Genomic DNA, 26,148 nt, shown 5'->3' on the forward strand with positions numbered 1-26,148 from the left:
ATGGTGTAAATAATGATGGCGGTGATTGAGAAGGAGTTGCAAATATCGATTATTGGCGATTGAAATGAATGAGGGGAGAACAATTGTGTTCAATTTATATTTATGGAAAGCAGCCTCTGAAGTGAAAGAGGTTTGATTGATAAATTTGGGAATTTGGGATTTGGGAGAGTGGGGATTTGGAAGAGTGGGGATTTGGGAGAGTGGGGATTTGGAAGAGTGGGGATTTGGGAGAGTGGGGATTTGGGAGAGTGGGGATTTGGGAGAGTGGGGATTTGGGAGAGTGGAGATTTGGGAGAGTGGGGATTCGGGAGAGTGGGGATTTGGGAGATTTGGGATTTGGGAAGTGTGGGATTTGGGAGAGTGGGGATTTGGGAGAGTGGGGATTTGGGAGAGTGGGGATATGGGACAGTGGGGATTTGGGAGAGTGGGGATTTGGGAGAGTGGGGATTTGGGAGAGTGGGGATTTGGGAGATTTGGGATTTGGAAGAGTGGGGATTTGGGAGAGTGGGGATTTGGGAGAGTGGGGATTTGGGAGAGTGGGGATTTGGGAGAGTGGGGATTTGGGAGAGTGGGGATTCGGGAGAGTGGGGATTTGGGAGATTTGGGATTTGGGAAGTGTGGGATTTGGGAGAGTGGGGATTTGGGAGAGTGGGGATTTGGGAGAGTGGGGATATGGGACAGTGGGGATTTGGGAGAGTGGGGATTTGGGAGAGTGGGGATTTGGGAGAGTGGGGATTTGGGAGAGTGGGGATTTGGAAGTGTGGGGATTTGGGAGATTTGGAATTTGGAAGAGTGGGAATTTGAGAGATTTGAGATTTGGGGTGAGTGGAATTTGGAGAATTTGGGATTTGGAAAAGTGGGGATTTGGGAAGTTTGGGATTTGGGAAGCTTGGGATTTGGGAGATTTGGGATTTGGAAGAGTGGGGATTTGGGAAATTTGGAATTTGGAGAATTTGGTATTTGGGAGATTTGGGATTTGGGGTGAGTGGAATTTGGGGAATTTGGGATTTTGGAAATTTGGAAATTTGGGAATTTGGGGAATTTGGAAATTTGGGAATTTGGGGAGTTTGGAAATTTAGGAATTTAGGAATTTAGGAATTTGGGAATTCGGGAATTTGAGAATTTGGCAATTCGGAAATTTGGAAAATTGGAATTTGAAAATTTTCAAATAAAAAAATTAGCAAATTTGAAATCATGAAAATTTAACAATTCAAAAATTTGTTTCAAAAATTTGAGAATCGTGCACTCTGAATAATTTTCAAAAGCACCTACCATAACAATAAAATTGAAAAATGAATCACACGTACTCTTATTCAAAATTTTATTATAATAGATATCCATTTTCCCCGCAACGTCTATGTTAACCACGGAAAATGTAGACATCCTGTCACGGATAATAAAAGGATTTATGCGTATCATAAAAATGTCCAATTTCCAAGTGTGAGACATCCAGGCGGAATGTTTATAGTTGGTTGAACGACATCGTTGACCTGCGTGAGCTAAGGGGTTAATTATTACGGTGTTGCGCGTGACTACTGTTAGTCTTAAATGGGCACGTGATTAAAATCATGTGCTGTTACGCACACATTGCTTCTTCGTCTGAATTTGTAAATGGAACTTCATCATTTCGTAATTGAAATTTATTCCTTCGCGTCATGTGATACTATTTACTTCTCGTCGACGGACAAGTTTCACCGGAAACGATTATTAATCCACTCATCGGAAGTGTATGTCGTACGATCCGCTCATAATTCCACGTTATTTTCAATTTGATAGAAAATTCATTTTTAAAAGTTGTTCAAACTTCTTTGCTCGAAAAATGTTTCATCTCTCCAAGAAAATTTTCTTGTGTAAAATTTTGTTTTCTTTTAGAATCATTTTTTTTGGGAAAATAAATTGCAAGAATTTTGTAAATAATTTTTGTGCAATATCGCTCACTAAAGTCCCAAATTTACTGAATTTCTGAATTCCCAAATTCTCAAATTTCCAAATTCCCACATTCCACAATTCCCATATTCCCCAATTCCCACATTTCTCGATTCCCACATTCCTCAATTTCCACATTCTCCAATTCCCACATTCCCCAATTCCCACGTTCCCCAATTCCCACATTCCCCAATTTCCACATTCCCCAATTCCCACATTCTCCAATTCCCACATTCTCCAAATCCCACATTTCCCAATTCCCACATTCCCCAATTCCCACATCCCCCAATTCCCACATTCCCCAATTCCCACATTCCCCAATTCTCACATTCCCCAATTCCTACACTCCCCAATTCCCACATTCCCCAATTCTCGCATTCCCCAATTCCCACATTCCCCAATTCCCACGTTCCCCAATTCCCACATTCCCCAATTCCCACATTCCCCAATTCCCACATTCCCCAATTCCCACATTCCCCAATTTCCACATTCCCCAATTCCCACGTTCCCCAATTCCCACATTCCCCAATTCCCACACTATCCAATTCCCACATTCCCCAATTCCCACATTCCCCAATTCCCACATCCCCCAATTCCCACATCCCCCAATTCCCACATCTCCCAATTCCTACATCCCCCAATTCCCACATCCCCCAATTCCCACATCCCCCAATTCCCACATCCCCCAATTCCCACATCCCCCAATTCCCAAATTCCCAAATTTCCCAAATATCCCAATTTTCAAATTACCTAAATTGCAACCTTTTTAAATCCTCCACTTAAAATTCCCAAATCCTCAAACGTACGCTAAATTAATTTCCAAATCCACTTCGTTTGCTGTCACTCAACTCGAAAGACGTTCTCCACACATCAAATATCAAATTTACATAATTTTTTGTAATTGCCCAAATATTTTTAGAAGCACAACGAAAAACACACTACTCAGATGTGACAAATAAGTACATGACGTTTGATGACCAATGTGTTAATTTTTTTTAGAAAATGTTAATATTGTGCGTTGCTACCATACGCTGTTTAATATTTATCTTCTCTCTTGCATTAATAATTATTTGATTATGCAAAATACGTCTGTGAATACTATTTTTAAATTTTTAGAATGGTTATGTCATACGGCGTTAAAAATACTTTTTTTTTATACGGGTCATTAACCAACTAGTACTAGTTTTTGATTTGTGGAAAACTTGTGGAAAAGATCAAGTTTGAAAAGATTAAATTTGCAGTAAATTTTGACTCATTATTTCAGTTAATATTTATAAAATTGGTAAACTGTAGAAGTTTTTTAAGAAGCTGTCAGAAAGCAGCGAAAATGCAAAGAATAACAGAGAAACACGAAAGATCTCTAGTATTCTGAACCCAGACTTTGTTCTGCAAACAAGCTACAGTTCGAGCTGAAAATTGTTACAAAACAGCTTAATTTCGGTTGTCAAAGAAAATTACGATAATTGTTTTTGAAACAATATTTACGAATAAACAAAACAGCATTCAGTTGCTGTTTTAGTTGTTTTCAAGTTTAAATTGACTAACACTTGTTTAAATAATCAGTGTTTCTTTTTCTTTGTAATTACTTGAAATATGTTGTACTCTGAAGGTGTAAGATAGTTCTAATTGTAAATCCTAATTGACAAAGCTGAAGGAGCTGAAGACTTGAAGCAGGTGATTATCAAATTTTATCATTTGAAACTATTGTGCAATTAATTTTTGTAAATTTTGTAAATTGGAAATTTTTTTGTTGGGAATAAAAATGTCTCATCTTCATAAATTCAATGATGCATTGCAGTATATAATTATTGCAATTTTTCCAATTTCTTTATACACAATTACCCAAATTTTAAGATAAATTTTGAGATTACCCAAATTTTAAGATAAATTCTTTATACACAATTACCCAAATTTTAAGATAAATTTAAGATAAATTTTAAATTTTGTATTGACATTGTGACAGTAGTTCTATAATGTACAATTAAATTTTAAGCTTAATTCACACTCTTCATGGTTAAGTATCACTAAATATAAAGTATGAACAAATTTTAATATTTATTCACATTGCATTAATACATAGTTGACTGTTAAAATAACTAGAACTTTATACTTGAAGTACTTAACTAAATATAAAGAGTGAAGTATTTAACTGAAGTATAGTAATGTTTTACATGTGGCAGACATAGTAGAGCAGACAGACACAGTTAATAACAGAAAAACTTCATACAAAGCTTTCCAATCAGAAAATTTTCAAGTTCAGACAGCAAAACTATCTTCAAGTACAAAGTTTCTTCTCAACAACCATTTCATAATTATCCAAAATATCCATAATTATTAGAGGATGCACAATCTTTTTGAAACACCCTGCATCAGTTCTGACGCAGATGAACAACCGTATTCATAAATATGAATCAAACGCATAGACTTGAAATATTGTAAATGTTACTGGCCATAGAGTACCCATTGTCAGAACACGCTACAAATATTGTAAACGAATAGGTGTTCTGTCACCAAACCACACTCTATTCGGATCGTTCAACTCAAAAATAGTTGCGCACTTTGTCATGCGTGTAGTATCCCCGAAAACCACCTGACTTCGCGGGGATTTCTAGTATTTTGAATAATTTAACTTGGAAAACTCTTTTTGAAACCCAATCACCTACCAATAACAAATTTAACGATTTTAAGCAATTGTACTTGATTCATTTTTTTTATTTTCTTTCGCGAATGTAAATTTCGGAGGATATTTTATTTCATAAAATAATTAAGTATGCAATATTTATTGAATATAAGTATGCAATATTTATTGAATATAAATATGCAATATTTATTAAATATAAATATGCAATATTCAATGAATACGAAACATTCTTTGAAGACAGTTGATTTGAAAAAAGCAGTTTAAAATGTTTCAATTAATTGTACCTCATCAATCAATAACTTCGTTCAGAATCAATCATCGATAATCAAATTCTATGTATATCACCATATTAGACAGAGTATAAGAACTTCTAAATACTATAGGACGGTTTAAATAAATTGTTTTTGCCAGTGGGATAATTTAAAATCAACAACCAATGATTAGACTTATGAACACAGTAATCCACTTAACTCTTATCTGTAACGTAGATGGGCAATTAAAATTCATTACAACAAAGAAATATTGATACAGTTCATTTCAAGGATAATTGCAGAAATTTTAAGTGTAGTTTAATAAACTATTGAATTCAATTCATGGTTGAATATTTTGCTATAATCAATTTATCCACATTTCTCAATATGTTAACGAATGTTAAAAATCCTCATATTTAACCCAACAGATAAAAATCCACATACCCTAACAAATAAAAATCTTCATATTCACTGTAACAAAATTCCCTCAAGAGGACAATGTAAGTGAACTTACCTTAGATTGGAGACGACGATATTATAACCACCCTCAACATGCACCAAACCGACGTTTTGAAATACAATCCCGGTAATCAGCATGCCGATCAGCGCAGGAAGGGTGGTTAACGAGAACAACCACCCGGCAAAGTGTGCCGCTAAACAAAGAACAGCAAGGCCAAAGAGTTGTCCACCAGGAGCAGCAGTCTCGCCCATTATCGTGTAGACAATGCCCCAGAGCAGTAGGCCCAACAAGAACAGACACAAGACTCGAGCGAATTTTCTGTAGCTCGGACAAAATGGATGGGGACAGGCTTTTCTCCAGCCGGGTGGCTCCCAGGATGGTGTGTCGTCGCGTCCGTGGCATCGTGCACAGAACAGATACAACCACGACCTGAAACACATTCACATTTAATTCTTTAACTTTTCAGATTTAACTCTTCAAATTTAATTCTTTAACTTTTCAGACTTAATACTTTAACTTGACTATTTTACTCGAATTTTTAATACGCTATTTGGGGTTCAAAGGATTGCATTATTGACACAATATTTAGGTGACTCATGTTCATCATTCAGTTCAATACGACAAGTTTGAATAAATATTTTTATACCAAATTTATGACGTTATACATTATACATGTGTGACATGTATGTATATACATATGCACATACATACATGTATGACATGTATGATGTATAATGTCATAGATTTAGTTTAAAAATATTTATATGTACTATGACTATGATATTTATATGTGTACGATTATATTGTACATTATACATATATGACATATATGTATATACATATGCACATACATACACGTGTGACATGTATGATGTATAATGTCACAGATTTAGTTTAAAACTATTTATATGTACTATGACTATGACATTTATATGTGTACTATGGCATTATACATTATACATGTATGACATATATGTATATACATATACACATATACATATGCACATACATACATGTATGACATGTATGATGTATAATGTCATAGATTTAGTTTAAAAATATTTATATGTACTATGACTATGACATTTATATGTGTACTATGGCATTATACATTCTACATGTATGACATATATGTACATACATATGCACATACATACATGTATGACATGTATGATGTATGTCATAGATTTTGTTTAAAAATATTTATATGTACTCTGACATTGTACATTATACATGTATGACATGCATATACATATGCACATATACAAATACACATACATGTATGACATGTATGACATATATATACATATACACATACACACATGTGACATGTATAATGTATACATACATGTATACATGTCACACATGTATAATGCATAATGTCATGTTAGCTTAAAAATGATATTACACATATCATACATGTATCACACTGAAATTATACATGTATGAACACAGTAGAACAGGCAAAATCATCTTTGAACAGTTTGATTTAATGCTACACCAGCAATTATCAGTGAATATAAAAATGTATAAAATAGAAATATCTCGTAAAAAACCTGTTCCACATAAAAAATAAATCACATACGTATAGTTTGACGTAGAATACCGTGAGGTGTGGATTTCTGAACGGATGATCCGTAGGAAACCCGGCGCTGCGCTTGATTCAATCTCATTAGACTTTATGATCTTATCAAGGCGATTAGAAATGACAGGCTTTGTAACTGCGACTGTTACATCACGATACGTACGAAGCTTCCTAGATCCGTTACAATCGGCTTGATTAGAATCGCCTGCTTCGAATAGTTTTCATTCATTGCTTCGGAATCGATTGCACGCGGATGTCGTTTCCAGAACGGAACAGTTTATATTTGCTTGGATAATTGGAAACGGCTATATTGCGGGATTCGTTGCGTACGTGTTGTCATTTGTAATTTGTGTCTTAACAAGTATTTCTGGTACATTTCTGCGGTGATGGAACGCGTCGGTGTGCGCTGCAGAAACGATATGTTGTAACAATATGTACATACGATAAGTGGATTAATCGGACCGTGTGACATTTTGTTTTACTGATATTTAACTGGTACGGGGTATGACCCTATTTAGATCTAATTTTAGATGCTTTATGTTATGAAGACTTGGATAAATATTTTTCTTGAAACTTCAGTACTTTATATATTATTATATTGTTCTTCAAACTCAAGTTATTTTAGATTTCCATATTAAAATTGACAAAAATTTTCGATTCTTTTTCGAATTATTTTCCAACCATTTTTGTCATTTTTTCACGTTTCTGAATTTTGTTCACATTCATCGTTTAAATTTATCAGCTTCAACCCCGAATTCTTCGCACCCTTCTAAAATTTTTATCAATATCCTCGAGCAAAAGAAAAAAAAATCGACTATGAAATATTTCCAAACTTTCAAGGATTATTTATATGATTTTTTGCAAGTTAAAATAGTGAGTAGATTTTTTATAAAAAATATCTTTGGGGTTGCGGTTTTAAGCTGCTTAGTGTGCGAGGTATGGAGTGCGAATTTTGTAGATAGAGGATTTGTATTGATATTAATGGAGATTAATTGGAGAAGTGGATATTTGAATGGTTACTCTGCAATGCAGATTTAGAAGGTAACTACCTAATTAGGGTATTGTTCATTGTGACCTAGACCTGTTAAGGGAACATTAGTGTGCTGTGATCAAAATTCATTGTTTATATGTTTGAAGAGAAATATGGAAAATAATGGAAAGAGGATTTTTCGAATTTTTGTGAAATCTAGTGATCAAAGCTCCAAAGTTTTAAATGTCAAAGAATTCAAATTTTTTATGGTTTAAGAATTCTAAAATTACTGAAATTTTGACACTTTAAATTTTCAAACTTGAGAATTCTCAAGTTACTGAAATTCTAACACTTCAAATTTTCAAGCTTGCGAATTCTCAAATTACTGAAACTCTAACACTTCAAATTTTCAAGCTTGTGAATTCTCAAATTACTGAATTTCTACCACGTCAAATTTCCAAGCTTGTGAATTCTCAAATTACTGAAATTCTAACACTTCAAATTTCCAAGCTTGTGAGTTCTCAAATTACTGAAACTCTAACACTTCAAATTTCCAAGCTAGTGAATTCTCAAGTTACTGAAATTCTAACACTTCAAATTTCCAAGCTTGTGAGTTCTCAAATTACTGAAACTCTATCACTTCAAATTTTCAAGCTTGTGAATTCTCAAATTACTGAAATTCTAACACTTCAAATTTTCAAGCTTGTGAATTCTCAAATTACTGAAACTCTAACACTTCAAATTTTTAAGCTTTGAAACTCTGAAAGTTTTTAAACTTTGAAAGTTTCAAAATTTTAACTGACTAAAATTTTCAAGTTCCAAAATCTGAAAATTTCCAAATAATATTCTGATGTCTCAAAATTTCTGAAATTTTAATATTTCGAACCCTCAAACTCTGTCTATCTAAATCCCCAAAATTCCTAAACTTCCAAAACTCCAAAGTTTCCTTAACTAAAAATTAATTCAGTCTCAAACTCCCATAATTAAATTTTAAACAAAAATTAATTTTTAAGTAAAAATTGAACCGTAAAACAAACAAGGTATAAAAGGTTTTAATATAAAATACATGTAACTGATTAAAAATGATCGTTGGATTATTTGCCAGGTAAAATGCAATCTCATTTTTGGTCGAATATTGAAATTCTTTTTGCTGACGTTGAAATTTATGTTTGAGATTACCGTTAGCTTTTAATCCGCAATTTATACCTTTTATTTTAGAACCCTTTGACTTTATCATGCACCGATGTGTATTTTTATAATAAAAACTTGAAGAGGAGTTCAAAGGGTGCCTGGAACGTTGAAAATTAAAAACGAGGATAATTTAACGTATGAAAATTATCCAAAAAGCTCTATAGTGTCAGAAATATATGTATTATGAATTGCTGATCATATTACTTTATAATTTTACACTCTTTCTTTAGTTTTTTGTAAATTGTACATTCAACCCTCTTTTATTTTCACATTTCATATTTTTATTAATTCGTTTATTATTAAATTTGATCGCTAAATTAAATATAAAAATTATTGCAATTTACGTATTGTTAAATTTATGGTAAAAATTGTTTTACTAAATTTCAAAGCTATTCATTCATTTTTACTAAATTCGTATTTTAGTAAATTAAATTCATATTAAATTTCAAAATTATTTTTAAAAGTTATTCACGACAACAATATAGAATTGAATAATTTTTATAAAGGTATGAACTCAATTACATTATTTTAAAAATTACATTCAAATTGTCCTCTGTCGGCAAATCATTATTTTCAAAGAAAAGAGTGACACACTTTCTCAACGATATTGTTTATTTTACCAATAAACATCAGATTATAGTGTACTTGAATGATAAACGATTTAGTATCTAGTAAAAAATGTAGTTAAATCTCGATATCTGAGGAACTATTTTTATAGTACGCCTTCTGTCACAATGTGACTTAATAAGCGCTTCTATATGTTATCTACAAGCTTCAATACTTTTATCCCCCACTAAAATTATGTCTTTAATACAAATTCATGTGTCACTTTTATTTAAAAGATTTGTCTATTATTAATATTTTTAACAGTTCCAAATTATTGTTATTTAAAACGTTTGTAACTTGTGGATATTTAAAACATTTTTAAATTATTGTCATTTTGAACATTTTTAAATTATCCTCATTTTGAACATTTTTAAATTATCCTCATTTTGAACATTTTTAAATTATCCTCATTTTGAACATTTTTAAAATTATTATCATGTAAAACATTTTGAAATTATTGTCATTTGAAACATTTTAAAATTATGATCATTTTAAACATTTTTAAATTATCGCCATTTTGAACATTTTTAAAATTATTATCATGTAAAACATTTTGAAATTATTGTCATTTTAAACATTTTGAAATTCTGATCATTTTAAACATTTTTAAATTATCCTCATTTTGAACATTTTTAAAATTATTATCGTGTAAAACATTTTGAAATTATTGTCATTTGAAACATTTTAAAATTATGATCATTTAAAACATTTTTAAATTATTGTCATTTATTGATGAAACTGTAATGGTTACCTTGCTCTTAAATTCTAGTTGAATATATTTAAATTTAAGTTTAATATACTTAAAAACAAGGTAAATAAAAAATTGAATTTTAACTAAAGCTAAATTTCAAGCTCCAGAAAATTTGACAGTGTTGTAATTGAAACTTGAAAATATTAAAATAGTACAAAAGAAAAATTACAGGCAAACTACTTTGCAAATTTTGTCATGCAAAAAAAGCTTGCGGTACCACAAATTTTACTCGAATTTTAAAATAATTACATGCAGCAAACATTGAAAGCATCAAACATCAAAAGAAGTCCATAATTCAAAGTATTAATTTTTCACCCGTCAAAACAATTTCCCAGCATCAACCTTCTTCCTCTAAAATTCCACATTTCCACATTTCAAAATAAAAAATATCAACACCGATAATTACACGTCTATCAAATCGCAAAAAGACCGATCGTTTCTGAACTCATCACTTTGCACCAGTAATTACCCTTCATTCGCAAGGACTAACGAGCAAAAATGTACCCCGGTCTCACCGTTTCAATTCGTCCGAATACTGGATTTTGTCCCTGATGGAACTCGTGAGGCTATACGTCGACTTCTTTCGCGTCCCGTTTATCCTTCCATTTTCCAAATCGAACTTATGCTGCGGTATATTCTCCGTGCTACCACCGTGTTGCATTATCGATTTACCGCGATCCGAATTGTGCTCCGAGCTGGCGCTTATGCGTCGATGATGATCGAAGCTAGGATTATCCATGCCCATAATCTGATCGCTGATAGAAACGCGTCTTTTGGTCAATTCCTCGGTCGATTTGTTCGTTTTGCCGACCATCTCGCTCTCCATATCGTTCGTCCAGTAAAAACACAGCAAACTCAGTTTTCAGACCGCATACAAAAATTCGAAACTAATCGATAACACTTTGTCAAATGCAAATCTTCGTTTATTACTTGGCGATTTTTCTAAGCACCGACGCGAAAATATCGAGCTTAGGGATCCAAGAGTCCAAGTTCCAGCTTCCAAGATCTCTGTCGAAGCAACGCGAATCCATGTACTCGATTGCACTTCCGATCTCTCGAGCAAGCTTCAAAGGCGCGTACGACGGAGCTTCGCGGAGCGGAACAAGCGAGCGACGACTTTCCGCGATTGACTGCCGATAAAGATGGCTCGGTTCACCATCACAGCTCGCCCTCCGCTTGACGATCGTTGACAGTAGTGGAGTCGCGTGACGATGAGTCCCGAGAAAGTCCAAACACGATGATCCCCGATCGTTGATTAACGATCACGCGGCTGATATCCAGCCGGCGATCGTTAACAGAGTCGCGTGACTCTTTGTTTTCCCGGGGGACTCGCTTCGCTAACACCTTACGTTGATATCTCTCGCTTGACGTCTTTGACACCTTGATCCACTTTTTCCTGCGGCCTCCTCCGCTCCGAGCTTTGTTCACCTCGTTAGCGCGAAATTCAAGGCTCGCTTCCTTCGTTACTATTCATCTGCTGCTAACTACCTAACTCTCTGTACCTCTTAGATCCGCTGGATCTAACCCTTCGACCTCAGTTACTTCGATCTTGCTAAACCTTGGACCTCACAGGTTACTTCGATTTTGCAAAAATCTTGGATCTTGCAGGTTACTCGACCTTGCATGAACCTTGGACCTTGTAGGTTACTTCGATCTTGCTAACCCTTGGACCTCACAGGTTACTTCGACTTTGCAAAAGCCTTGGACCTTGCAGGTTACTCGACCTTGCAAAAACCTTGGACCTTGCAGAAACCTTGAACCTTGTAGGTTACTCGACCTTGCAAGAACCTTGGACCTTACAGAAACCTTCGACCTTGAGTTCTAACAGATCCTCTAAGACCACAACCTCTAACCTCAGGAGCGAACAGTAAAAATAGCCAGAGGTGTTCCCATTTCGAGAAGTGTATCAGAAGGACGATTTCACGAAGGTCGAAACTAGCTTGCTTCAAGCTCCTTCGAAATGTCAGTGGCACGCACGCACATACGTGTGAGCAGCGCGGAAACGTACGGTGTGGAACGAGCTCGGTTAAACGGCGACTAAACGGCTGCAAAGTGTGCACCGCCGGTCCGCAAACTGTGTTTTTGCGAATGGTGGGGCTGGTAAAAAAGTGCTGGAACGCGGGCAAGGAGGGACCTGTTCATCGCCGCGATAATTGTTACCGAGTTGCACAGGATGGGCACAGCTGGACATCTCATTGACAGTCTGTTCGAGACTAACCCACCGACCTGGCTTGCCCCTGATCACACCGATTCTCTAGGTCGACGCGTCCATTTAACCAACGATCCGCGAGAAACGCGACGGAGAATGACCTCGAAATAGGAGACGAGCTCGGAGACTATAAATTTGATGAGCTATATAGGATTTCCGACTGGTGTTTCTACGCTCTGATTTGGGAGCATTATTTAATTGAGTATTCTTATGATTTGTTCGGTGTGCTGAAAGAAATGTTATTTGGAGGAAGGTTAAATGTTTTATTGGGTTATTGTATGTGAAACGCTTGTGACTCATGTGGAGCTTAAAGAATGATAATATAGACTGTATAGTTAGGAATCTTTTACAATGCATGAACTCTATATGAACTTGATGACATCTTTAATTTGAAGTAACTTTGACGATTTTAAAGAAGAAATTCTGATATGTATTTATAATGTAAAAGTACCTAAAAGTAGGAATTATTATTGGAAGCACAAATAATTAATGTTTCATATGTTACATATGTGAACATATGTAATTTTGAAACTTCGAATGAAAGTTATATCAACTTGAAGCTTAAAGTTCAACCACAATGACTACGTCTTAATAATATTTCTAATCTCGAACAATATTTTAAATACAAAATAGCTGATTATCAGTTGTAGCAAATATCTAAATCCACGTATCTAAAATGTGGAACAATGTGATCACATAAAACCGTCGTAAATTAGCATTGCTATTATATCAGTTTGGAGCTTAGTGCTTGTCGAAAATGGCTGTCTAATCCTTTCGTTAATGTATTTCGTATGAAATTGTTATTCGTTAGGTAATCTTACTACGCATGAAATCATGCTACCGTTAATTCCTAACGATAGGGGCGCAGTCTCTTGTATTTCTTATTGTAGAACGTGTAACTTTAGTTATTTTACGATAGTAGATTTTGGAATTCATTATAATAAATCATTATTTAAATTTTAATAATAATTTATTATATAAAATGTGCTATTCAAATTAATAGAACAAAGTAAAAGTAAAATTTGTTTAGTTTTTAGCAAATAAAGTCACTTCGATAATTTTCTCCTGAAATTATTTTTAAATATTATTATTGAGGATTATGTTATTGTATTAATGAGGATTGTATTAACGTGTAGGGTTATTATATTATTGTATCAACGGATTATATTAACTAGTAAATGAAACATTAACGTAATTTAGTGAGACCCTGTAACCGAATGCAAACAGTAAATGGAATTAGTTATCGATTCGATCTCATGTTCATGATACGTAATCGCACTATCATTGAATACCTAATGAATACTTACACAATCGGTATGCCAACAGAAAGTTCTGCTCTTTTTCAATTTCGATACGTAATGTTTTCTTCTTTCTTTTTAATCATTCAAGGTTAAATGCACTTTCTAAGGTTATTAGTGTCAATGACGAGGTCAGTAAATTATATTATTGAGACATCTTTTGTTTCTTTATTACAATAACTTAATGTCACGTTATAACATTCATAACACATTGCTGTAGGATCTGTTAAATATTACAAGTGAAAAAAATGTTACAAATCATATGTGTAAAAATAAACAAATTACAAATTTGTAATTGGTACAAATTACATATGCAAGAATGTTACAAATTGTAAATGTAAAAATATCAAAAATTATATGTTGGTTAAAATGTTTTAATCGTTACATAAATTAGGATGCTTTTAAAGCAACGACTCGACATCTAACATCGTTAAAATATTTTTAAGTGAAAGATGAGAAAAGTTTTAGTGGTCGAAAATCTAATAAGCAACGTATTTCACAATTTGCACAATTTTTCGTAGAGATGTATTTAGCATTTTTCACTTCTTTTTAATTGTTCTGAGATCAAACTTGTCGAATAATGATAGTTTAATAATAATTTTATTGAGTCATGCAAAAAATATTAGTAAAAATTATTCAAACTTTGTCTAATTAAAAAATGCCATGAGATAACAATTTTATTGAAACATACTGCAAAAAATATTAGTAAAAATTGTTCAAACTTTGGTCTAATTAAAAAATGCCATAAGATAACAATTTTATTGAAACATACTATAAAAAATATTAGCCAAAAATATTTAAGCTTCTGTCTAATTAAAAAATACCATAAGATAACAATTTTATCGAGTCCTACTGCAAAAAATATTAGTAAAAATTATTCAGACTTTAGTCTAATTAAAAAATGCCATAAGATATTAATTTTATCGAGTCCTACTATAAAAAATATTAGCCAAAAATATTTAAGCTTCTGTCTAATTCAAAAATGCCACAAGATAACAATTTTATTGACTCATACTGCAAAAAATATTATTAAAAATTATTCAAACTTTGGTCTAATTAAAAAATACCATAAAATAACAATTTTATTGAAACATACTATAAAAAATATTAGCCAAAAATATTTAAGCTTCTGTCTAATTAAAAAATACCATAAGATAACAATTTTATCGAGTCCTACTGCAAAAAATATTAGTAAAAATTATTCAGACTTTAGTCTAATTAAAAAATGCCATAAGATATTAATTTTATCGAGTCCTACTATAAAAAATATTAGCCAAAAATATTTAAGCTTCTGTCTAATTCAAAAATGCCACAAGATAACAATTTTATTGACTCATACTGCAAAAAATATTATTAAAAATTATTCAAACTTTGGTCTAATTAAAAAATACCATAAAATAACAATTTTATTGAAACATACTATAAAAAATATTAGCCAAAAATATTTAAGCTTCTGTCTAATTAAAAAATACCATAAGATAACAATTTTATCGAGTCCTACTGCAAAAAATATTAGTAAAAATTATTCAGAGTTTGTCTAATTAAAAAATGCCATAAGATAACAATTTTATCGAGTCCTACTGTAAAAAATATTAGCCAAAAATATTTAAGCTTCTGTTTAATTCAAAAATGCGACAAGACATCGTCAATACTCCCATAAAACAATATTGATCGATTTCCAGGTCAAACTGTGCTCTCCTCAGGCTATACTACAGCCAATCAATATATGATTGATAGAAGCTTGTGCGTCGCAAATGTTACACATATTCAGTTCATTTCTCGACGATAAGTGCGTTCAATTCGTGTGGTCCTCACACGTGTTAGCATAATCTGGTATTTCCAGTTCAGTAGGTGTTTAATGTTTGATTTATGCGTTGACAAGAAACATCATAACATTTAAAAATGATTTTCTGATCAACTTATCGACAAAATTAATCCTTTTATCTGATATCTCCAAATTTCTTTCGATATTATCTGCCACATAGCGTTCTTCAACCTTTTTACCGCGTGACCCAGTATCTTTGTAATGATATCAGACATCAAGTGTTTATTTGACATTTGTGATTCTGTATTTTGGGTTTGGAGAGTTTTATTTTTGTTGTACTTTTTGGGATATGATATTTTGTGTTATAGGACGTTTTTATGTTTTATAATAAATTACTGTAATATTTCAGGTTTATAATTTTTAATGTATATGTATATAATATTTAATTTTAACGCAATGAATTTTATGGTATATTTTATTTATTTCTAGGATGTAATATTTTATGTGATAGGATGTTTTTATATTTTATAATAAATTACTGTAATATTTCAGGTTTAAAATATTTAATGTATATGTATATAATATTTAATTTTAACATGATGAACTTTATGATATATTTTATAATACATTGCATGAAATATTTTATGATATTTTATGTTATTTGATATTTTGTAAAAAAATATTTTATGATATTTTATTACTATAATCCTCTGTACCATAATATTTAATAATGTAAAAATTTATGTACAATATTTCACAGTATCATATTTTATGACACACTAAAAAAAAATTTAATACAGCAGAATTTATGTTACAATAAAATATAATTATTCAAACCTGACAAAACCTACATCACACTAATTTTTCCTTATACACTGAAATTCAAAAGAATAGTTTCTTTATAAAATCTGAGTTAAACACTGACCTTAAATAATTAAAATTAAAATGTACCTCTAACAGAATAATTACCTGAGAGACTTATTATGAAATTTTCTCTGTTTCTCCATCCAGCTTAAGCTTCTTTCTTCATTTCTACACATCTAACTTCGAAATTAAACCAGCTAGTAATTCCAGAGCACAACTCTAAGGCTCTAAAATCCATTATACACAACCCTTGTTTTCACTTCATATTTAATCTACCTGTTTTCACTAATTAGCTATCAATTAATATCACATCGTGTATCTACATTTTGTTTTCATCCCGCGGAACTTTCTTTAATCTCATAATCTGCACATTCGCGTCAATTTGTACGTTCTGGCTGAACTGCGCGAAACAATTATGTTTGCGAATTCATCGAACACTTGTTGAGTCTGTTCTTATCGTTAGATAAGCGAGATGGAATGCATTTCACATTTCGTTTCCGCGTTTCTTCCGGGATTTTCGTTAATTTAGCATCGCGTGTTTCCCGCAATCTGAAATCCGAATTATCACTTGTTGCGCGTGTCAGACTTCTCAATGGCGAAACTAAATTTTTAATTTCAAATGTATCGAAAATATCCACCATTACAATCCCTGTGAATCTTGTGGATTTCTATTTTGTTTCGATTTTCTGTCTATTCGTTTTTAGTTCTACCGTGAGTTTTTACATTGTTTTCATTTCTCTTTTCGACGTTCAATTATATTTTGATTAATAGTATTTCATGGAGGTATCGGATGATTAATAGCGTGTCGATGAAATGTGTAAACATTTCCTTCAAAATATTATGTTCTTTAATATTTTGAGTGCATTTAGGCGGGTTGTTATGGAACTTAAAGTTTAATGTAGGGAATAGTAATTAATTGTATTCATTGTATTAATTGTAATTAATAGTAATTAATAAACATGTTTAATATGTAATTCAACTCACACAAAAACATAACCATTAATATTAACGTTTACAGGAACCATTTTAAAAATTTCTAATGTTCAAATAATAAATGTAGTATCAACTTAATTCCTGTTCGTTTTATTTATAAAATTGTATAATTATATTAAACATTATAGTTCTTACCTTCCAAACAGTTACTACATTCAAAATTCAAGTTACGTTGACTGCCTTTTGAACTAATTAAAGAGTGACATGCTATTAACGCTCTGTAATTGTTTGTTTTCTTCTGGAGCCCCAAACGCAGGGAATTATCGAACGATCACCACTGCTATTACTATTATCAATGTTATTAATAATATTGTTATATATATTATTAAATTTTATTCAACATACGACAACTTAATACATAATAATCATGAATGACAAACCGAAATTATAATTAAACTTTGAGGACCACGAAATTCTTTACTTTTTGACTTTTGATGTATTGAATATAGTAATGCATTTCACAAGACATTTAATATTTTCATTCAATCATATTTATAGATCTGTAGAATCATTCACAAAATTGTTAGTCCAACCACACATAATGTATTGATTGATTTAAAAGCTTTTGATGCATAGATTGTAATAATACATTTCACAAGACATTTAATATTTTTATTCAATCATATTTATAGATCTGTAGAATCATTCACAAAATTGTTAGTCCAACCACACATAATGTATTGATTGATTTAAAAGCTTTTGATGCATAGATTATAATAATACATTTCACAGGACATTTAATATTTTTATTCAATCATATTTATAGATCTGTAGAATCATTAACAAAATTGTTAGTCCAACCACACATAATGTATTGATTGATTTAAAAGCTTTTGATGCATAGATTATAATAATACATTTCACAAGACATTTAATATTTTCATTCAATCATATTTATAGATCTGTAGAATCATTTACAAAATTGTTAGTCCAACCACACCTAATCAATACATTAGGTGTAGGTTAAAATACAGTATTAAAATTGCCTACAATTGTTAAAATTTACTGAGTCTAAACTTTTGTTAAAAACAATCTGTTGGTCCGACGTAAAATTGTTAATACAAAAATGCATACACAATCAATTATCAAAAGAGTAATTTTTGCTAATTTTTACCAAAAAGAATGGATTCGTCTGGTTGGAAGTAAAGAGCGGTAGAAACAGTAAAACCGACAATGAATTCGAGTTACGAAATCGAGCCATTCTATTGACACTAACTCGTAGTATCCTTGTAAGTGGCAGAAAAGATCGAACCGCCCATATACTACATAGTTACCAACAATTATATCGTAAGTGCAAAACCGCGTTCACGTGGTATTTATATTCGATTCTCTCACCAAGCACGTGTTCACCTCGTTAGATCATACAAGCAACAAGCTGCGATGCAATTTTGTTGGAGTTTGAACTCTACGCTTATTCTAACTTTTTATCGTCATTATGATTCTTTTATTATATTTTCAATCTTATTAATATATTAAATGCTAAATTCTGGGAATAGTCAGATTATTTTATAGTATGGTTTAGGTTAATTTGACGACATCTCAAGTATTGTTAATTTAGGAATATGTTAAATATTTAAGTGACATCGAGACGGAAAGTAATTTTGAAAACTAGAATATTCATTTTATGTAATCTTATTGCAAGTAACAAAAAGTAAATTCCTATTCAAATCCTTCATTTGAGGATTGCGAATGGGTAGCAATTAAATGAGTTGCAGTTTTTAAACGGGACGATTGTAGAGTACTAAAATAATCGACATTGAGTACATTACTGAGTGCATCACTGCTTATAGATGAAACATTGCTATGAAATATCGAGAACGTGTAAATTTTGAAAAATGAACTGGCCTAAACATTCATCAATGAGCTACCATCAGTGAGAACTAAAATTGACATTTAAATTCTAGAATTTTTCTCATCATTTTAAAAATGAACTGTCCTAAACACTCATCAATGAGCTACCATCAGTGAGAACTAAAATTGACATTTAAATTCTAGAATTTTTCTCATAATTTTATTTATTACTTCAACCTTTCACTTAGAAGTTGTAAATGTTTTACTAGAACCTTAATCCGTGGAGCAGTGAATACTTAACCTTCACAAATCACGATCTGATTCTTATAGATTAGTTTCAAGCAATAAATCTTGCGTGATGACACGAATAACTAGTGTCGTAATTAATCATTGTGTGATAATTAAAAGTTTAAAAAAGAAGAAATATGCTAGACAATAACAATAACGTATCAAAATACTTGTTTCTCTGGAGAATTTATTTTTTAGTATCTATGGTGCAATATCTGCGATAGATAATTTTTATCTGTTACGTCACGTATCACTTTCTGCTTTGCACAATGAGCCTATCGTAATAAATAGCGAAAGATTTATTAATTGCTGGTGATTTAAAGATTTATTAATTGCTGCTAATTTAGAGTCAAATTATAGTTCAGAAAATTAAGGAGGTAAATTCATTTTTTTTTTTTAAAGAATACGTTTTTGATCTTGTTAAATGCACATTTACTTTGAAATTAATAATGAAGTTGAACAAATAATTAACTAAATGGTAACAAGAATTCTTGCATCTATAAATTTTGTAATTTTTAAATCTATAAACTTCTCATTTTATTTGAACTTTTAGGTCCAAACTTCTAACCTAACTTAGACATCAAGAAACTTTTAAACTAACCTAGACGTCCAGATGGTCTAAACTTCTAACCTAACCTAGACGTCCAGATATTTAAACTTCTGAATTCACCTAGACTAGATGTCTGAACTTCTAACTTAACCTAGATGTCTAAATATTTAAACTTCTAACCTAACTTAGACGTCTGGACATCTAAACTTCTAAACTAACTTAGACGTCTGGACATCTAAACTTCTAAACTAACTTAGACGTCTGTACATCTAAACTTCTAACCTCATCTTCTAAACTTCTGCACTTCTAAATTCTAAACTATTAAACATTTAGACATCTACGCGCCATAATTCCACGCGCTATAATTCCACGCTCCGTAATTTCCACGTGCTATATGTCCACGCGGCGTAACTTCCACGCGCCATAATTCCACGCTCCGTAACTTTCACGCGCCGTATTTCCACGCGTTGTATTTCTACGCGTCGAAATTTGTACGCGCCATAAATACCTAAATTTCAAAACATCTAATTATCTAAATTTCAAAACATCTAATTATCTAAATTTCAAAACATCTAAATACCTAAACTTCGAAATGTCGAAATTCTAAATACTATTCCAAAATCGAAAAATTTGAAATCTCCAATCTCTACTCATTGCAGTGAGTCTGACCATCACCGAATGCCTCTCTAATTGAACGTAGCGTTCTGTCAAAGGGTACAAAATCGACCATAATTGCCAAAATTCCATGTGCAATTGCTTTTGGTCAATACTAACTAGTGGTAGGTGATACCATAATGTCTGCCAGCGTCGAAGGTGTGTACAGCAGTGAACGGTTCGTCACACTTCTGATTACATTGACATCCACACATACGACTGCAACACATGAACTCCATCCAAAGAGAAACAACAGACAATTTTCAATTGAAATAATTTTACTTTTTTTTATTGCAAAGTTACTGAATTTGTCAAGTTATCAGATGCATAGTAATAACCTCAGGATAGCAAGTACCCTGTCAGTATCGTGTTTCGACCTTTCAGTTCCTTAAACGCGTAATTAATACTTGCACTATTTGCTCCTCACTTTCGGTATTTTTGTATACTTTTTCTTTGATGTATTCCCACAAATAAAATTCCATAAGTGTACTTATGAAAGATTTGTGGACCTCGGAAACCGTTCCTTCACATGTCATTCAGTAACCATCGTTACTATAAATAATTATCGTTTAAAAATCTTACATTTGGAGCGAAGCTGAAGCACAAAATCCTACGTCTTCGACAGAAAATATTATCCTAACAGCACGAGAATTTTGAAACTCGAATTTCTCAAAATCACCAAATGTTCCACACGTTTTTCTTACATTTCCGCGAGGAATTTCGCGACGTTACATGTTATTTCGGACCCTGTACGGACATCGCCGTACACGGTGACGCGATTCATCTTCCTGCCAGGCTGGAACGCGATGGATGTTCGCGGCTCGATTGCACGGTATTACGGTCAGTGTTCAGAATTAATTACTAGTCTTCAACGCGGCGAGTGTCTACGATGAGTCACGAAAGTATCCACGAACGCTCGCAATTAAAACTTTGCATCCATTCCCTCCGATATTTCATTTCATACGGTACACGAGCGCATCTGGGTCAAAACGGTCTTGCCGTAACTTGCGCCGGATAAAGAAACTTGGATAAAGCTCTCCCCTTATGATTATTTTATTCGCGCCTCGTCGACAAAGGAAAACGTGTGCACACTCTTGAACATCGAGTGGCTGATTTTTAAACTTACATCTGACACTGTTTTATTGCTTAATGCAGCTTCGGATACATAATTGATTGTGAAGTTAATAAACTCGTTTATACAATGTTTACTCGTGATGTTCACATTTAAGTGTATTTAAATTATGATCATGTTTATATAACGTTTACTCGTGATATTCACATTTTTTTTAATTTAAATGTACTTGTCGATGACCATGTTTTCATTAATTATTCATTGCTTATTTTTTTGAAGATGACAAATAACTTGACTTGTTAACAAGGTAAATGTATGTACACATGTATGTATGTATACAACATACACAACATGTATGAATATACATATGTGTATATGTGGACGGACATGTAACATACTGGATCAAACTTTGCATGTGGCAATTAATGTGATCTTGTAACAAATAATTAAATGTGAACAAACAAATAAGATGACAAGTATCCTGACATGTCATCAAGGTAAATGACATATGTGTATGTATACAACATACACAACATGTATGAATATACATATGTGTATATGTGCATGGACATGTAACATACTGGATCAAACTTTGCATGTGGCAATTAATGTGATCTTGTAACAAATAATTAAATGTGAACAAACAAATAAGATGACAAATAGCTTGACATGTCATCAAGGTAAATGTATGTACACATGTATGTATGTATACAACATACACAACATGTATGAATATACATATGTGTATATGTGCACGAATATGTAACATACTGAATGAAACTTTGCAAGTGAAAATTAATGTGATCTTGTAACAAATAATTAAATCTGAACAAACAAATAAGATGACAAGTATCCTGACATGTCATCAAGGTAAATGTATGTACACATATGTGTATGTATACAACATACACACATGTATGAATATACATATGTGTATATGTGCACGAATATGTAACATACTGGATCAAACTTTGCAAGTGAAAATTAATGTGATCTTGTAACAAATAATTAAATGTGAACAAACAAATAAATGTAAATAACTAATTTTATTTTGAGAGACAAATAACTCAATCAATTGAGAATTGACTTCAATTCTGTTTCGATTAGTTTTGTGGTACGTTGCATCGATCACGATAGTCGATGAAAAATATTGAAACAAGATAATTCGAATCATATGACCGTAATAATCATTTCTTTATCGACATAAATTCTTTCACTGATATAGTACTTTATGGATTTCTAGTAGACTTTTAATTATGTAGATGGATATCGAACTCTGTAAGTATTTGATCAATCAAAGATAAATGGTGACATATTTCGATAAAAATATAGATACAATATAGTACATCGTTGTAGGAGATGAATAATAAATAAGAACTAACGAATGGTATAAAATAATAAATGACAATAAATAATGAATGTGACGAATAATAAATGATACATTATAAAAAATAATGACAAGTAATAAATATAAGCAAGGATTAATAACAAGTAATAAATAAGAATAAAGAACGAGTAATAACGAATAATAAATAACAATGACAACTTCCAAATAACGAGAAACTAAATAATGAAATAAAGTAAGAATAAACATTTTATGAATAACCACAGTTCAAGTAACAATCACGTAAAACTAAAATAGTATAAAATTAAAAATAAGTATTACAAGTAACCACTTACATATTTATGTACTTCATGATATTTTGAATCTCCCGTAAATTCGCGCGCTTATCCGAAGACACACCCTTCCTCAAAGCATATTTTCACGTATCACTGTCGCGGAATACGATCGTTTTTCATCGCGCGAACAGCTTACACGTCGCGAATATTGTCGTTCCGCTAATCATGATATTTCGCATGCTTGTACGAGCTGTACGGAAGTCGCGAATTTTCATTCTTCATTAGCCGCGAATTCGCGAACGCGCATGCGCGGTGGAGCGTATTTTTCAGCGATCGAATGTTTCGAACGGGCAAACGGGGCATGCACATTTTTTATGAGCCTGTCAGCAATGAGATATTCACAATTTTTCATCGTTCAAATATTAAAATCGGATTTGCGCCGGTCCACTGGGCTGGAGATTGATTTTCGAGTAATTAATTTGTTTTAATGAACGAAATTTAAGGGACTAGCATCACCGCAGGAAACTGCAGATGGATTTCATTATATTATTTGATATTATTATGTGGAGGATGTGTAGATAGATATAGATACTATAATGCAAAGCATAATTATATTTTATAAATTATATATACAGGGTGTCTCATAATTAGTGTTACTCCCTGAAAGGGGTGGTAGAGGATGTCATTCTGAACGAGATTTTCGTTCGCAAAAATGGGATATATTATATATTACATATTATTATATTATGTATTGCAAGTACTACAATGTAAAGATTAACCTACTAAAGATATTTAGTAAACAAAAATATTAATACTGATCAACTATACACCTCTAATTAGCTAAATTCTAGTCGACCATTATCATCATAATAAGTTTAAAAATTGTCGAGATTGTTACAAAATCCTAAATTACCTAATCATGTAAAATAATGGTATCCTTTGCAGTAATTTCTTAATTACTCCATACATAAAAATAGAATAAATGGCACAAAATTTTGTCGTGATTATGTATAATTACCAAAATCGTTCTCTCTCGTTAAAAACATACTTTTCAATCTTTTCCCGCATGTACGTGTATACACAAGAATAGATATGCAAGGTATGTGTGGCAGCCGAGTTTGACTACAGAAGCGAGTTTTGGTTAAATTGCTGAGGAAACTGACGTGTTGTTAAACGAATCCTTTGAGAAACTGAAACCTTTAAAAACTGGACTTCAAATGAAACATTCAAAAACGTCCAGAAAATTGTCCAAGAGAAACATTTCGAACGTATCGTCTATTCAGTTGATAAAAATAAAAAGATCTGACAGAGAAATATTTGTGTACTAACAGTAGGTGTACTATCAGTATTTTATTTCATTCTCGTGTTTCATTATTTATTTTAATATCATGTTATCCGTGCTGTTTTATTATTACATTTTATTTATCAGTATTTTATGATTTCATTATTCATTTTAATATTGTATTATCTCATCGTACTGTTTCATTATTAATTATATTTTATTACTTCATTACTGTATTTCGCTTTTTATTATTATTTAGAAGACCCCGAAAAGACTCGCAACATACTCGTTCCAAAAGTATAAAAGTATTTCGAACCTTCGAACGTATCGTACTTCCCTCCAACATATCTACCAATGACCACAGAGAAATATTTGTATAGAATTCGGAAACGTAACACCATCTCGGTATAAATAGAAAGAGAGACAGCTTTTCAATTTTCGCGCAACGAATTTCGACGATAAAGCCGCAATCTCCCATCGATTCATGTCGCCAGAAAACGGAGCTTCGGGGACGTGAGCAAAGCTGGAAATTCCCTATGGTCGCAAAGAAACGTAGTTGGTAACAGTCTGGCCGCGATCTTCCGCGTTACGCTTTGGCTCGCGAGGAGCACGCGAATTTCCGTCCTTCATCGAGCATTCTCGGCAGTCACGCGAGAAGCGTCCGTGTTCATCATACACGGATGAATATGATGACTTGGACGAACAGAGACGGAAAGAGGCAGAACGAGGTCGAAGATGGGATTGGAATTGCAAATATTCCTCTCCCACGTTTCTCTGATCCATCTTTCAGCTTCTCGTCCGATCGCGTGGCTGACCCCTACCTACGCTAACTGAGCGCTCACATAACGAACGATTAATCCTCCGTTACGCTTTTTCCATTTTTCGATAACTTGAGAATGTCGCTTGCGAGATTAATTCGTGAAGTTTTATTTTTCAAGAGTAATCAGATTTTATTTCTGTAGTAATACGTTTGCCTATGTGCATTTTCAGAATTGCTAGCAAGGTTACCAGTAAGATGAAAATGTAATTACGAAGGTGGAGGAAACTTTAACAAGTTTGTTAAAGTTGTACATGGAATGACACTGTATAAATTGTTAAGTGATCAAGGAAAAAATGTAAGAAGATAGTAAATAAAAATAGTAAGAAGAAGACCCTTGTGATTTTGATGAAACTCTGCATAGTTCATCAGATTTAACGAATTAAGTAAACAAATTTTCCATGAATTTTTATTTATATTCATTCATAAACTAGCCAACCACAGAGTTAAAAATAATAAGTGAAGTATATTGACAGAAATAAATGTACATAGTCCACACGCGAATTCTGAGATGCAAATGTGGACATTTGTTTACATCTTCACACTCTGCAAACTCTGCAAACT

General features: G+C 32.4%; 1 protein-coding gene across 3 annotated transcripts in view; it reads right to left on the minus strand.

Moving 5' to 3' along the window:
- The window catches only part of Nha1 (Na[+]/H[+] hydrogen antiporter 1), a 155,686-nt gene that overhangs the window by 94,202 nt on the left and 35,336 nt on the right, over window positions 1–26,148 (minus strand). Inside the window, exons 1-2 of one of the 3 annotated variants that reach the window (XM_076535651.1) lie at window positions 23,546–23,695; window positions 5,333–5,707 (exon numbers count right to left, since the gene is read on the minus strand). In XM_076535651.1, coding sequence (XP_076391766.1) covers window positions 5,333–5,707; window positions 23,546–23,562 — 392 coding nt within the window. In that variant the 5' untranslated portion in view covers window positions 23,563–23,695. Of the gene's footprint in view, window positions 1–5,332; window positions 5,708–10,896; window positions 12,419–23,545; window positions 23,696–26,148 lie in introns of those variants that run through there. The other 2 variants (XM_076535649.1, XM_076535650.1) reach the window with 2 other exon arrangements.

Source organism: Megachile rotundata, chromosome 9 (assembly GCF_050947335.1).
Source record: "Megachile rotundata isolate GNS110a chromosome 9, iyMegRotu1, whole genome shotgun sequence".
In the NCBI taxonomy this organism is placed as follows: domain Eukaryota; kingdom Metazoa; phylum Arthropoda; class Insecta; order Hymenoptera; family Megachilidae; genus Megachile; species Megachile rotundata.